Source organism: Cnephaeus nilssonii (assembly GCF_951640355.1).
Source record: "Cnephaeus nilssonii genome assembly, chromosome: 6".
Lineage (NCBI taxonomy): Eukaryota > Metazoa > Chordata > Mammalia > Chiroptera > Vespertilionidae > Cnephaeus > Cnephaeus nilssonii.
Window position 1 is genome coordinate 19,517,465 of NC_137077.1, and position 12,788 is coordinate 19,530,252.

The following is a 12,788-nucleotide window of genomic DNA, read 5'->3' on the forward strand; positions in this document are numbered from 1 at the left end:
AGGACTCCCTATTACATACAATAATTTTTTTATTCTGTCTTTTAAAAAAAATACACCTTTCTGGCACCCTCTTCTTATCACCTGGATGCCCTCTTGAAAGCCCAAAAGGAGACCTGGGTGTGGGTCCCTTGTCTTCCTTAGAGGGAGAAGAGAACCTTTTGCTCTGAAGTAGAAAGGGAAACCGTAAAGAAAATGGCATTGTGCCTGCTCAGGAGAGGTTGCTTGAAAAATGTCTCCCACAAAGGAAAGGGCGAGTGGCTGTCCATTTGGGGTAAAGTGAAGAAAGTGGGTCTTTCACCCTCGGCTCCGCCCGGTTCGCTCACTCTTCCTCTCTCCTTCCCTCAGCCCCTCCCTCCTTCCCCCAGCCCCCAAAGGCAACGCACATATTTGGCAAGATTAAGGTGTCACCTCTCATATTACAAGGCGTGCTGATTGCACGCAAAGGCAGACCCACCAGCTCAAGACAAAACCCTCTGGAGTTGGGAAACAATACAAACTCCTCCTGTGATCGCCTCGGCCTGGCAAAGTGAGGCGGCCAGTCAGGGACGGGCATCCGGCATCCGCCGAACAAATTCACAAATTCGGGTCTTAAACTCACTGCTGCCTTCTCTTCTTTTTTCTTTTTTTTTTTCCTTCTGATTTTTCAAATTCAAGTTTGCCCCCCCCCCCCCCCCCCCGCCCTTCCCCTCTTCTCTCCAGACTGCCTGTGACCGACAAGCTGCAGGGCGATCAGCCCTCACATGTTTTTAACCCATTCCTCACTGCAGCGGGAGCCGACCACCTCTTTCCTTGCTATCTCTGGGTTACAGGAGGAGACCCTAGAACTTGGCCAGTGGAGCTGAAACCGGGGCCTGAATCTCTCCTTTGAAAGCTGGCTGGGGTGAAGGGCGGGGGAAGGGGGCGGGGGGGGGGGCGAGAGCAAGTGCGAGAAGTGGGGGAGGGCAAGGAGGCGGGCCAGAGCCCAGGGAGAAAACCAGAACCCTACTGAGCACGCCCAATCGACCCAGCACGGTACCGCGCGCCAGGTGTGGGGAACAGCTCGGCACCTCTCCTGGCCTGGAGGAGGACTTGGACATTTCGGCACGAGGGAGGCACTGAAAGAGGACCCTGTTCTTCCCGGGGACCGCGGGAGGGACCGCCCCTGGGCCTCCCTGGGCGCTTCTAGCTGTTTTCGACGTGGCCGCGTCCGCCGGCCAGAATAATGATGAGGCAGGTACAATCTATCCAGTACGCAGCCCCCAGGCTCCCCACCCCTTCCTGTCTCTCCGCAGCTTCTCTCTACCTGGGGTTCGGCCTGATAGGATCAGTGCTTCTTCTCAGTGGGTGACCAAGTTTCCCCCCAAAAGTCAAATAAATGTGGATGTTTTGAACCCGGACCCTAGCTGAAACATTGAGTGGGCTGTTTATTAGACCCCTGGAATGGCAGGGCAGGGAGGAGACGGGGGACATACTCATTTCCTCCCCCCCCCCCCCCCCCGCCCTTCTCCCCAGTCCCCAAGGCGCGTGAGTCTAAAGGTCCTGGCCAGAGATGGAGTGAGGAGTGGCTGAGATAGCTAGGGAGTGGAGGGGGGTTCAGAGATGAGGTCCGCCACCCCACGACGCGGGAGCGGGATAGGAGGGGAGCAGGATTTCCCCTTGACCCCTAAGGGACACTTTCCTCTCCACTTTCTCTATGGCAAATGGGTGAAAGCAAGATGACCGAGCTCGGTAAATTTAGAGAGAACGGTCAGAACAAGTGGGGTCTAGTGGGCAGCTAAAATGATCTCGAAATAGGAGATTCTGCCCCCTCCCCGTCCCATTCTTCGAAAAACCTGCGGGTGGGGAAGTGCGCGGCACTACTTTCGGAGGTCCCCGAGGAGGTCTGTGTGTCTCTCGCGTTTTCTGCTTCCCGCGCTGTCTGCGCGTGCAGACTGGTGGCTGCTGGGCGGGCGCTCGGCTGCAGGGCCGGATCCTAGTTTGGGGAAAAAAGGGGGCTGAGGAGAAGTTGGAGCCTGGGCGAAATGGGAGGCTCCGATCCATCCCCCACTCCCTTCACGTCACGCACCTCCTCACACAAGCGCACCCTCGGTTCCCCAGACCCTCGGCCCTTTCTCCCCCAAGTACTTCTCTGACTTGATCTCCCTTGACCGCTTGCAAGGAGCCCCGCGTACCGTCCCCCCAAGCAGCGAGTTCGCCGGGGTGCGATGGTCCTTGGGCGTGTTCATGCTGTGGGGTGGGGAAGGAGTGACGGGTGGGCTAGATAGGGGGTGGGGAGAGATCTGGAGCTGGAAGGGTCTAAGGTTTGGAGGAGGAGTTTACACATTAGACCCAAGCCGCCCAGAGGAAAGGGGCAAGAAAGGCCCTTCTGCCTAGTAAGGAAAATATTAAAAAGAAAAAAAAGAAAGAAAAAAAAAGGGAGAGCAAAAAGACTTGTTTAAGAAAAGGAACTAATAAGACAGGCTGGAGACATTCACATGTAAAATGCAGTGAAAAGGTGAATATTTCGTTTTCCACCCCTGGGTTTCTAAAAGGGAAATCAAGGGGAGTCTGAAGCAGACTCCTCACCTAGAAGTTTTGGGGTTTTTTCTCTAAGAGGGGCTAGGAGGAATGGCCCGGTCCTCCCACGGGCCCCCAGACCCAAGTCGGAGGGGCGCTGGGGCGCAGGCCGGCAGGGCGCAAGACCAGCCGGGCGCGGGGGCGGGACACGCGGCGCGCAAGGGGTTAAGGCGCTGAGCGCGGAGCCATCTGGCCGGGTTGGCTGGTTATAACCGCGCAGATTATGTTCACGGGACTCAGAGTTGAAGGCTCCTCTCTCTACCGAACAGCTCCGCGCGCGGCCCCACGAGAGAGCCCGGAGCAACTACTTTCCTCCCTTTCCTTTCTTTCTCCTTTTTTCTCCCCCCACTGCTGGGGAGTGGCGGCGGCGGGGTGGGGGAGACTTTGAATGACCAAGCTTGCGCCCACCTTTCTCTTCATGTCGACGTCTCTGGAAACAGTCACACGGATGCCATGGTTACTTCTGCCACGGTAAGGGGAGGCGGGCACGTTGGGTGGGCAGGTTCGGGGCTTGGGGGCCTAGTGGGGGTTTTCACAGTGGCGTGGCGCCGGGTACCCAACTCCGCACCCCGCCCCACCCCCATCGAGCCGCACTACCTCACTTTCCCGGGCTTGTGCCTTCCCCGAAGTTTGCCCGGGCCCCAGGCGCAAACACAACTCTCTCTCCTTTCCCTCTCCCCTCCTCTCGTTCGTCCCTCGGATGTCCGACGTCTGGGAAAGTGATCAGGTTTAAGGGACGCGGATTGAAAACGAAGGGCGGAGGCGAGGGGAAATGGGGGCGACGGAAGGGCAGGGAAGGGATTCAGCAGGACCGCCACCACCCCTTCCCCAACACACGCATGTGCTCCTGCAGAGAGGGCTCCCGGTGCATCCTGTAACAAAAGGGGGGTGCCCAACGGATCCCGGTCAGGCCGGGGGCGAGGTGCCGCCGCCACTCCCCGGCACGCCCCCCGCGCCCGGCTCTTAGCGCGCTCCGCACGCTCGGCTAGCGGGGCCCGGACGTGGGCTGGGGGAGGAGGCTCGGAGCACCGGACCTGGAGGGTCGCTTCCCAGTTTGGGGAGTTGAGACTCCTCGCCCGACGCAGCATACCTGCTCTGGAGAGTCCCCCTGCTTCTTCGGGCAGCTTTCCTCAGAAACGACGCTGCGCCCGGGGCAGGTCGTGGCCAGCGCCCACCCCGCGGCTACCCCACCCTGGGTGTCTGAGCAGATGTTGGAGCTCCGCGCGGCCCGCGCAGCTGGGACCCGGCGGAGGAGCTGGGGGCACAGAGGACCGTGCATCCCTGGGGAAATCCTGAGCGTTTCTCCCAGCCAGCTCTAGGAAATTGAGGCGGAGGTGTGGAAAGGTTGGGAGGCGCGGGGACCGGCGGAGCTAGGTCGGACTTAAAAAGACCCACAATGGTCCAACTCGCTCCATTATCCCTGAGCTCTACTAATAATCCTAATGAAATGTGGGATGCTTGGGAGTTGAGAGTTCAGGGAAAGAGGGGCCGGGTGGGGGAGGGGACTCTGCTAGTTGCTTTCGGGCGCGAGTGGGTGCGCTGCTTCTTTGGGGGAGTTTGGCTGCTGCGTTCCTCGTCTGGGCTTCAAATGCACGGAACTGAGAGCCCTTCGCCCACTCGTGTGGATCCCTGGCTCGGGGGTGGGGGTCGGGATTTCAGCTGGAGGAAACACGGAACCTGAACCTGACCGCCTCCCCTCGACCTCTGGCGGCAGGGCGGCAGGTTCAGAGTCTGAGTGGAGGCAGCTGCCCAGACGCAGCCTGAGCGCTAGGCTCAGAGCTGCAGAGCCCGCGGACTTGTTTATGTGTGTGCAGAGCTGGGGGCGGGGGCTCAGAGGGGTGGGTGTCAGTCCTGGAGTCTGATGTTTGCAACTCAGATGATTACAGAATGTGCCGGACGGCCTGCTTTTTAATAAAGAGGTGCGCTCTCCCACCCTGCAGAACCGAGAGCAAGAAAAACATCTAAACCCTCGGCCCTGAATGTCAGGACGGGAGACAGTTGTAACATGGAGGGAATTTTTCCGTAGGTTCTGCTTGCACAAAGCTCAGAAATCCTCCAGTCTGTCCCCCGTCTGGCCGGCTGGCCCCCAATTCCTTCCTGACAAGTTGCACAAAGAAAGTTGAGCGGTGGAATTCAGGGGATAAAATCCAGCAGCCTCTACTTGGGACTCAAACACAGAGACCTGGCTTTGGGCATGGGGGGGGAGATGAAAACAGGCTCTGTGAATAGTATTGAAGGAAAGTGGAAAGATTGGGGGGGGGGGCGTGTTGCAGAAGGGAGTGGGTTGGTGAGGACTGTATTGTAGCTGGAAGTGGAGGATTTGATACTTTGATGGGTCTGCTTTCCTGTGGAGGTTAGATCTGGACCCTTGGGTGCTCTGCTTGGTCAGAGAAGGAGGTTTTTAGAAAGTTTCTGCCTGAGGGTGTGTTGCCGGGCGGGGGGAGGGGGGAGGAGGAGGGGAGAGCAGGAGCTCCACCCTGCCCTATGTTACATGGAGGTGTTTCTGAGGAGTCTGTAAGATGGGGATATGCTTGACTGGCAGGATAGGAGAGCAGGTGGGAACATAGGTGTAGCTAATGAGAAATCTGTGCCTGGGAAGGGTGTCGGAGCAGGAGGAGAGGTACAGTGTGTTGAAGACAGATGGCATGTGTATGCCTGCACAGACACATGGAGTGGGTGTGGCGTGGGAGGGCGGCTAGGCTGTGTGTGGGAGTGAAAGGTGGATGTGTGTGGAAGGTTGGGTGCCTGAGGATTACCGAAGGGGTATGTGTGGAGGCGGGAAAAGATTATCTGAGAAGAGCAGAGTGTGAACTTTATGAGTGTGCACTGGGAAAACTGGCTGGGATGGCATTGGATCATGGGGGGGGATATAAGAGTGTGGGCTCAGACACATTATGGAGAGACTGATCAGGGAAGGATGCTGAGTTGGTTTTTGCTTTCATTCCCTCCCCAGCTCCCAAGAAAGGAGGGAATTGGAGAGGGCTTAGAATGAGGGATGTTCATTTAAGGGGAAAAGTCCTGTGTGTTGGCACCTTGTGGGGATCAGGGAGGATGCACACACAGGGTTGGAGTGAGTGGAAGAATATACTTGGCATGCCTAGTGGCAGAGATGCATGCTGTATTATGTTGTATAATGAATTTCGTATTTAATAGAGGAATTTACTGTCACCAATTGTTATTGATTATCAATTAAAATTTATGGAATGACTACTGGATGCTCAGCTCATTGCTGGGTACTGGGCCATGGCACAGTGCCCTGGAAAAATTCCTTCTTGGAGCTCAGCTGACTGCTGCACTTTTGCCAGGAGGAACGAAGCGAGCTCGATGCTAGTTGAGGTTTCTTCGAGAACTATAATTCAGTTTCTAGAGATGTTTATGGATCTTGGGGGCCAAAGGGACGCTGACTTGAAATATATCTGTGGTTTTGTAAAAAGAGGGCATAAAGATAGGGATGATGTATAGTTTTGTGTGTTGGGGAGGGAGCTGAAGCATGTTACTGTTTCTTGTAGTGGGTGGGAGCTGGGAACTGGGGTGGGGTTGCCTCCATCCAGGTCAGATGAGGGTCCTGATGCAATGGAGTGATGAGTTTATAAGTGTGTAATGCCTACTTGCTAGCAGGAACAAACTTGATATGTGAAGCTGGAGAAGGGTGAAGCTTTGATCAGGGAAGATGAGGGTTGAATGTTTGTTAATATTGATGTTTTCTGGGTAAAGCTAACGTGTGTGTGTGTGTGTGTGTGTGTGTGTGTGTGTGTGTGTGTCTGGAGTAAAGTAACTGGGAAAAAGCTAGCCAAGCAAATAGGAGGAGTGTAGATTCTGGCTCTTGTGAGGGAGTGGGTATATGTTTTTGGAGGAATTCTGTGTATCTAAGGAAAGATGCTCAGATGTGCATCTTAAGTAAAAAAAGGCATAGAAGAGCTGCAGGCTTTGGAGCCTCTGGGAAGTGAGGGGAACGTGAAGGTGGTTGGGTTCACACCCTGTGAGAGCTAGTGGGGTGGCTGCATCAGGGCGAGTGGCGCACTTTGGCTGCACATACTTGCTTGTCTGGACCAGGTGACAGGGAACTTCATTAGGTCCTAATTGTGTGAGAGCACATATTGGGGGGACTTTATTTGACTCACGACATTTTTGAATTCATGAATTTATAGCTGTGCCATTTTGAGATTCAGTTTATTTTTAGGGGCAATGCATCCACATGAGAGAGAATTAATGTAGGGTTTGGCCATTGGTCAGAAGATCTGGTGGCAGATATTTCTGAAGATGGTGTGATGGGGGTGGAAGACACCCCATTGGGAATGTCTGGTTTCTAGTCCCACTCTGCCACTTTGGAGCAGTGTGGCTTTAGGAAAGTTTTCCCATCTTTCTGATCCTCTGTTCTGTTTCTCCTTTTATAAAAATGGCAATGCCTGTGATGCCTCTTCTCCCAGTCAAAGCTTGGTGTGTTTAGGAGTACAAAGCTATACTCAGAGATGAAGTCCAATTGAATACAGGTGCCATGTGTATGTGAACTTGTAAAAACAGGATCTGTACCTCTTCCCCCTGATAGTGCAAGTTGGTAAAATAGTCTCAATGCCCTCTGCATGTCTACTGTTCACCCACTGTGTAAGCAGAACTTTCTTTAACTGCCTTAGTTTACTCATCCATAAAATGGAGGCAGTCAAACCTAGGTGATAATTGATGGAAATCTGTATTCATAAAAGGTCTCTGAACTCTTCAGAAGAAAGGTGGTCCAAAAATCAATGTTATTAATGATCAGAAACAGATATTGTCCTGTTCTTTAACATGAGCTGTGCAGACCACGAGGCCACAATTAATGTGACTTTGAGAAGAGAGAAAATGATCGTTGTCCTTGGTGTATTTGAATAAAAGAGGAGCAAAGCCCATCCATCCTGGGTTGCTGTGAAGGTCTGTTTTCCTCTGAACTGTGGGTCCTTGGCAGGCAAGAGCCTGTAGATATGTGGGATGGCGTGCACACAGTGCAGCAAGCTGGTACAGCCACTCTCCCCAGAGACAAAAATGGAGGCAGAGGGGCAAGGAAACCCACTGAAGCCTCCGAGTCCTCCCAGAAGTCAGCACATGCTGTCGACTCCTGGCTCAGAGTCAGGCTCCCATCCTTGAGTTCAGTGGCCATAAATAGTCAGGAGCTAAGCTATTTCCATGAGGCACTAAACCAATTCTGTTGCTTTTCTTGGCGAGATTGGGCCAATTAAGTTGATTGGAAGAGGTCACTGCTGATGGGTCTCACATTCCCCAGGCGGGACAGGCCAGCAGAGTCTAATTACATAACATTTCCCATCTCTGCAATTCCACTCCCAGATGTATCAGATGTTCAGGCCTCTCCTCTTCCCCTCCATTCAGGACGACTAATTGAGCAGGCAGCTTCTGCTCCAGGCTTCTCCAGACCTTTTCCTGAATAGTTATTCCCATCCCAACCGAAGGGAATGTAAATCCACATGTTGGCTGAAGTGAGAGAAGGGGAGACAGGCCGGCACTGAAGATCTTTAAAACCCACCGATGGGCTTCAAGACTCACCAGCTGCTCTTTTACTCTTTAATGAGGCAGGCAGTTTCTAGCAGTGGGTTGAACTAATGACCGTTGCTAGGGTTTTAGATTTAGTTTTATTTAAAATTGAGTTTGTTGGAGAAGGACCAAATCTTTTACTGGAGACAAGCCTAAGCCCAGAGTGGTGCTGCTGATAAGGTCTGTGGATGTACTTTGTGCGTGGACAGGCGTGTGCAGAGTGAAAGGAGAACATGGGATGTGTGTACATGAGCTGGGGACACCTGAGCACAGGAGTGGCCCTATGAATGCAGGAGGCATTCATAGGGAGGGAATGGTATGGGTGGCAGGTAGATGGTGCCTGGCTCAGATGGAACCGTCATCATATTGCTTCTTACAGAAGGGCCAGCTTGTGGAAAAAGTCAGAAACAACTTCCTTCAGCTCATTTGTATAGGGGGATGGAGGATGTATGAGCTCTTAAGAAATAGGAGGCCAGTGTACATAGTACTTCATTCTTGCCTGGACAGATTTCTATTAAGATCAAGGTTGGACAAAGGAAACCTTTCAGAGGACTCACTTTAAAACCTGTGAAAGCACATGTAGGTGGCCAAAGATCTAAAGTATTTTTTTTATTATTGTTGATAGTTTTCCATAACTCAGCCTTTTAGTCCAGAATATCAGGAGGCTAGAGAGTACATGGTGGTCAGAATGCATTGGCTGTTTCCTGTCCTCATCTGTGTCCTGGTCTTTTTCAAGTGATCTTAACTGAGAGCCACCAGAGGCTATCTGTGTCTCTGGACATCCTCACAGGACAAATCTCTGACAATAGCTGGTTGAGCTGGAGAAGAGAAGAACAGATTTTGAAGTGAAATTAGGTGGGGTCTGTTGTTGTTGTTGTTGTTCACTTTTTAGTAGCATCTCCAGAAAAGACATTTGTTGAGCCCCACATTTTTTATGGTTTTGTTCAGTAAGGGATTTTTGAAAGGAGGAAAGTTCTTGCTCATTCAAGGCCAGAGCTGGAAGTAGCTTGCTGACCTCAAACGATGCCAGGCCAAGGTGACCTTAAGCAGCACAGGGCAGCAGAAAACCTGCTGACTTGGAAGTGGGAGACCAGGTTTGGAACTGAGCTCCGTCACTAATCAGCTGTTGTGTTATCCTGGATGTTCTCTCCAGCCCTTGATTTACACATCTGTAAATGAAGGGCTTGAATTAGAAGATTTCAAAGTCCCATTCCAACTCTACCACCCTAGGATTCCACAGTAGCCCTATCCTTCTGCTCAATCAGTGCTAGTAGGTCTTACTTGAGGTACATCTTGGCACACCCTAAATGAGCTCCTGTTTATATCTTTGGGGAATGGCTGAGTCAAAGGCAGAAAGTCATGCAAAGAATATTCCATAGTGTTTTGTTTTGGCCAAGAATGTTCACAAAGTTGGCTTAGCCTGCACAGTGTATACAGAGCTGGAAGAGGTTGTGCTTGGCTTTCTGGTAGGCCTGATGCTAATTAATCATCTAGCTTCCATGTGAATGCCTCTTAGTGTTAGTATTTCTGACTAAGATAAGAACCCATCTTTAAGATGATTGATGATGATGATAATTGCAATTAATATTTGAGTCCTTACTGAGTTTCAGACATGATTACAAATAGTGTATGGCATTATCTCAATGCCCAAAATAATCTCATTTACAGATGAGGAGACTGAGGTTACATGAAGTTAAGGGATATGTTTACAGTGATGCAACTAGGTATTGGTGTGCTGGCTTTCTGTCCTGAAGCCTGTGGCCATCCCAAGTCCATCACCTGCCAGTCAGATTCTGTTTTCTGCATTCTGTGGTGTCTTCCAGATGGGTGATTGTTTGATAGCCCTCTGCAAAGTCTATCACCCCACAGGGAAGCCTGCTCCACTGGAGGGTTCATTTTTACTTGCAAGACAAATGTTGAGGTTTTTTAGCCACCTGCTGGCAAGCGTGTGTGTCAGATCTGTCTTAGCTCCCATTGAACACCCCCCCGCCCTACTTCTATTCTGTTTCTGTTGACAAGGGAATCTGCCCTTCCAGAATGGGGGTATTGATTTAAGCCACAATTGCCTTCTTGTAAACTCTATAAGATTGGAGCTGGACATCTGGTTTTGATCCACACACCCACAAGAGGTGGTAGGTCCCAGCATTCTTGAGTACTGCAATGAGGGTTTCACAGAATCAAAATAAAAGAAAATCTGAATGGAGACCATGAAGGCTTTTTAGAATTTGGAAAATGGGATAGGCTAGGGAATTCCCTTCAGTTATACTGGGGCCAATGTGAATATAGATTTTTTTTTTTTTGCTGAGAGATTGGGGTCAGGGGGTGCTGCTAAGGACTGGGGTCCCCAGGCTCCCTTTGGAGCAGAGCAGTTGTAGTGTCCTCCAGCTCTGGAACTTGCCTGCTGCAAGACCTCCTCTGGGTAGTACCACAGGTAGAGCCACCAGAGGGGTGCTCAGAGTGCATTTTTCCCTCTCTGAAGGCTGTGACTGAAGGCTATTGTTCTTCTTTCTCCCTCGGCTGATTTCCACACCACAACTACCACATTCTCATCCTAAAGGGAATTAATAAGAATGACTTTGTTCTGTCGCTTAAAGGGAATGCAATGTGCAAATAAATGTACAACACTAACCTAATGCTGGTGAGGTTGTAGGTGCTCCAAAACTATGTGTTAACTTGGTTTAAAACAACTTTCCATGTGTAGGGTGACTTAGCCCTTCTATTATGATTTTTTTTATGATAGCCAGGTCCTTGAAATTTACTGCCTCCCTCCCTCTGTTTCTAGGTCTAAGGCCCTGGCATTTAAAAATATCCTCCCCCTCTGGTTCCAAATGATCCCTTAGGGGATATGTTTCAAGTTCGCAGTCTGGGATTATTTCCATCCCGTGTCTAGCAGACCTAGTCCCGATTGTTCACAGGGCATGCCCCTGCTTCCACTGGGTTCAAGAGGGAAATGCACTCTGGGAATCACCTGATTCCCAACAAGTGTGTCCTGTGATGGGGAAGGAGCCCATCTGTCCTGCTACCCAGCTTCCTGTACTTCTCTTTGCAAAGGACTCAAACTAGCTGTGTGACCTGGAGCAAGTCACTCTCCCTCCATGGGCCTCTGTTTGCTCTTCTGGAAAAGGAGGGGCTTGGATTCACTTAGAAGGTCAAAAGGACCCTGCCAGTTGTGACAACCCACATATTCCATGAACCTGCTTGTCCCTGAGCCTCACTATGGCCGAGACCTGGGATTTCCAGGTATTCCTGCTGGCCTGGAGAACTTCCATGCAGAAATGTGCAGGGGAGGAGGAGGAAATTAAGTTACGTGGTGCCAGATAAGTTATTGAACATATGGATGAGTGTGTGTTTATAACGTGCTGAAGAAGCAAGCTTGCCAGATTTGTGGCAGATTTTGGATTGGAAGTTGGAGCCTAGGGAAAGGTTTATGTGGGATAAAATTGTCTGTGGGTAGCTGAATTCAGTAATATAAATCAGAAAGATCATGAACTATGAGCAATGAGACCAGACTCCACTCCTAACTCTTTCAGAGACTGACTGTTCATTTGGGGAAGTCCCCGAACCACACCAGGTTTCACTTTCCTCGTGTGTTAGGTGAGAGAGTTAAGGGCTACTGGCTTTGGTGATCCCTAAAGTCTTTCTTGCCTCATCATTTATTGTGGGAATCAAGGATTAATCGAAAAACCTGGATGGATGGCTCCATAAGGGGATATGGCTTAAATGTAGAGGGAAATGTCCTTTGATTGCAAAACTATTCTAGTGGCAGGAATATATGTCTATTCTTGAATTTGAGATGGTGTTGGAGGATACATTCTGTGTGTACATTGTATTTAGAATGCTCTCTTCTCCATCTCCACCAAGGATATGGAAATCATCCTTTACCATTACCTTCCCTGGGCAACTTCCCTCCCTTCCTCAGAGAGCCTGGGGCTCCTTCCCCAGCCATCACATGTTCTACCACTTAGCAGCTTGAGTTTTATTCTCATTTCTATCTTCTGACTAAAATATGAGCTCTGCAAAGAAAGGGATCTGGTCTTTTCATCTTGTGTCCTCCAATACCTTGAACAGTGTCTTCCATAGAAATGAGTTCGGGGAATGACTGCATGGTGAGTTATAGTGAGTTCTGATTGTGCAGGGGTAAGGGTCTGGGTTCAGAGAGGTCATGCACTGGCCAAGGGTCCAGAGCTGTGTTCTCTGTGTCTCCATTTGGCCTGTCCAGGCCTGAAGTCATGAAGCCTGCTCACCAGGAAAGGCTATTCTTTTTCTCTTTGGAGACCCCTCTGCCCCGTGTCTTAATCTGCTTAGCTCTTCTGCAAATTTGGGCTCTTGGTCACAGGGGAATTGGGTGTCATTGCACATGAATTAAGGTGATTGATGTTTAAACACTTGAAAAGCATATGTTGGAAGATTATTCAGTAAGCATTCTGCTGGTAGCTAAGTCTAGGCCTGTGCTAGATGTTAGAGAAGATGCAAGGTGGATGCTATAGCTCTGATTCTGAGGGTCTAGGATTTGGTGAGGGAGATAGATGGCTTACATCAGTGTGATCCAAGGAGGGGCAACATGAGCATGGAATGTCAATTGCAGGGGTCTCAGTTGGAGTGTTGTTTTTTAGTGTGAATGATGGTGGAGAATATTCTTGGTCAGGAGCAGTCCAAGGGTTTGTGAACAGTCTTGACTTTGGCAGGACAGTGGTTTTCCTGTCATTAAGTTCCAAATGTCAGACCAAGTCTCC

General features: G+C 50.7%; 1 protein-coding gene across 2 annotated transcripts in view; it reads left to right on the plus strand.

The window, feature by feature from the left end:
* Window positions 1–1,198: 1,198 nt before the first annotated feature.
* NTF3 (neurotrophin 3) overlaps window positions 1,199–12,788 on the plus strand; it is a 72,910-nt gene continuing 61,320 nt past the window's right edge. Inside the window, exon 1 of one of the 2 annotated variants that reach the window (XM_079775221.1) lies at window positions 1,199–1,213. In XM_079775221.1, coding sequence (XP_079631347.1) covers window positions 1,202–1,213 — 12 coding nt within the window. In that variant the 5' untranslated portion in view covers window positions 1,199–1,201. Of the gene's footprint in view, window positions 1,214–2,872; window positions 3,007–12,788 lie in introns of those variants that run through there. The other variant, XM_079775220.1, reaches the window with a different exon arrangement.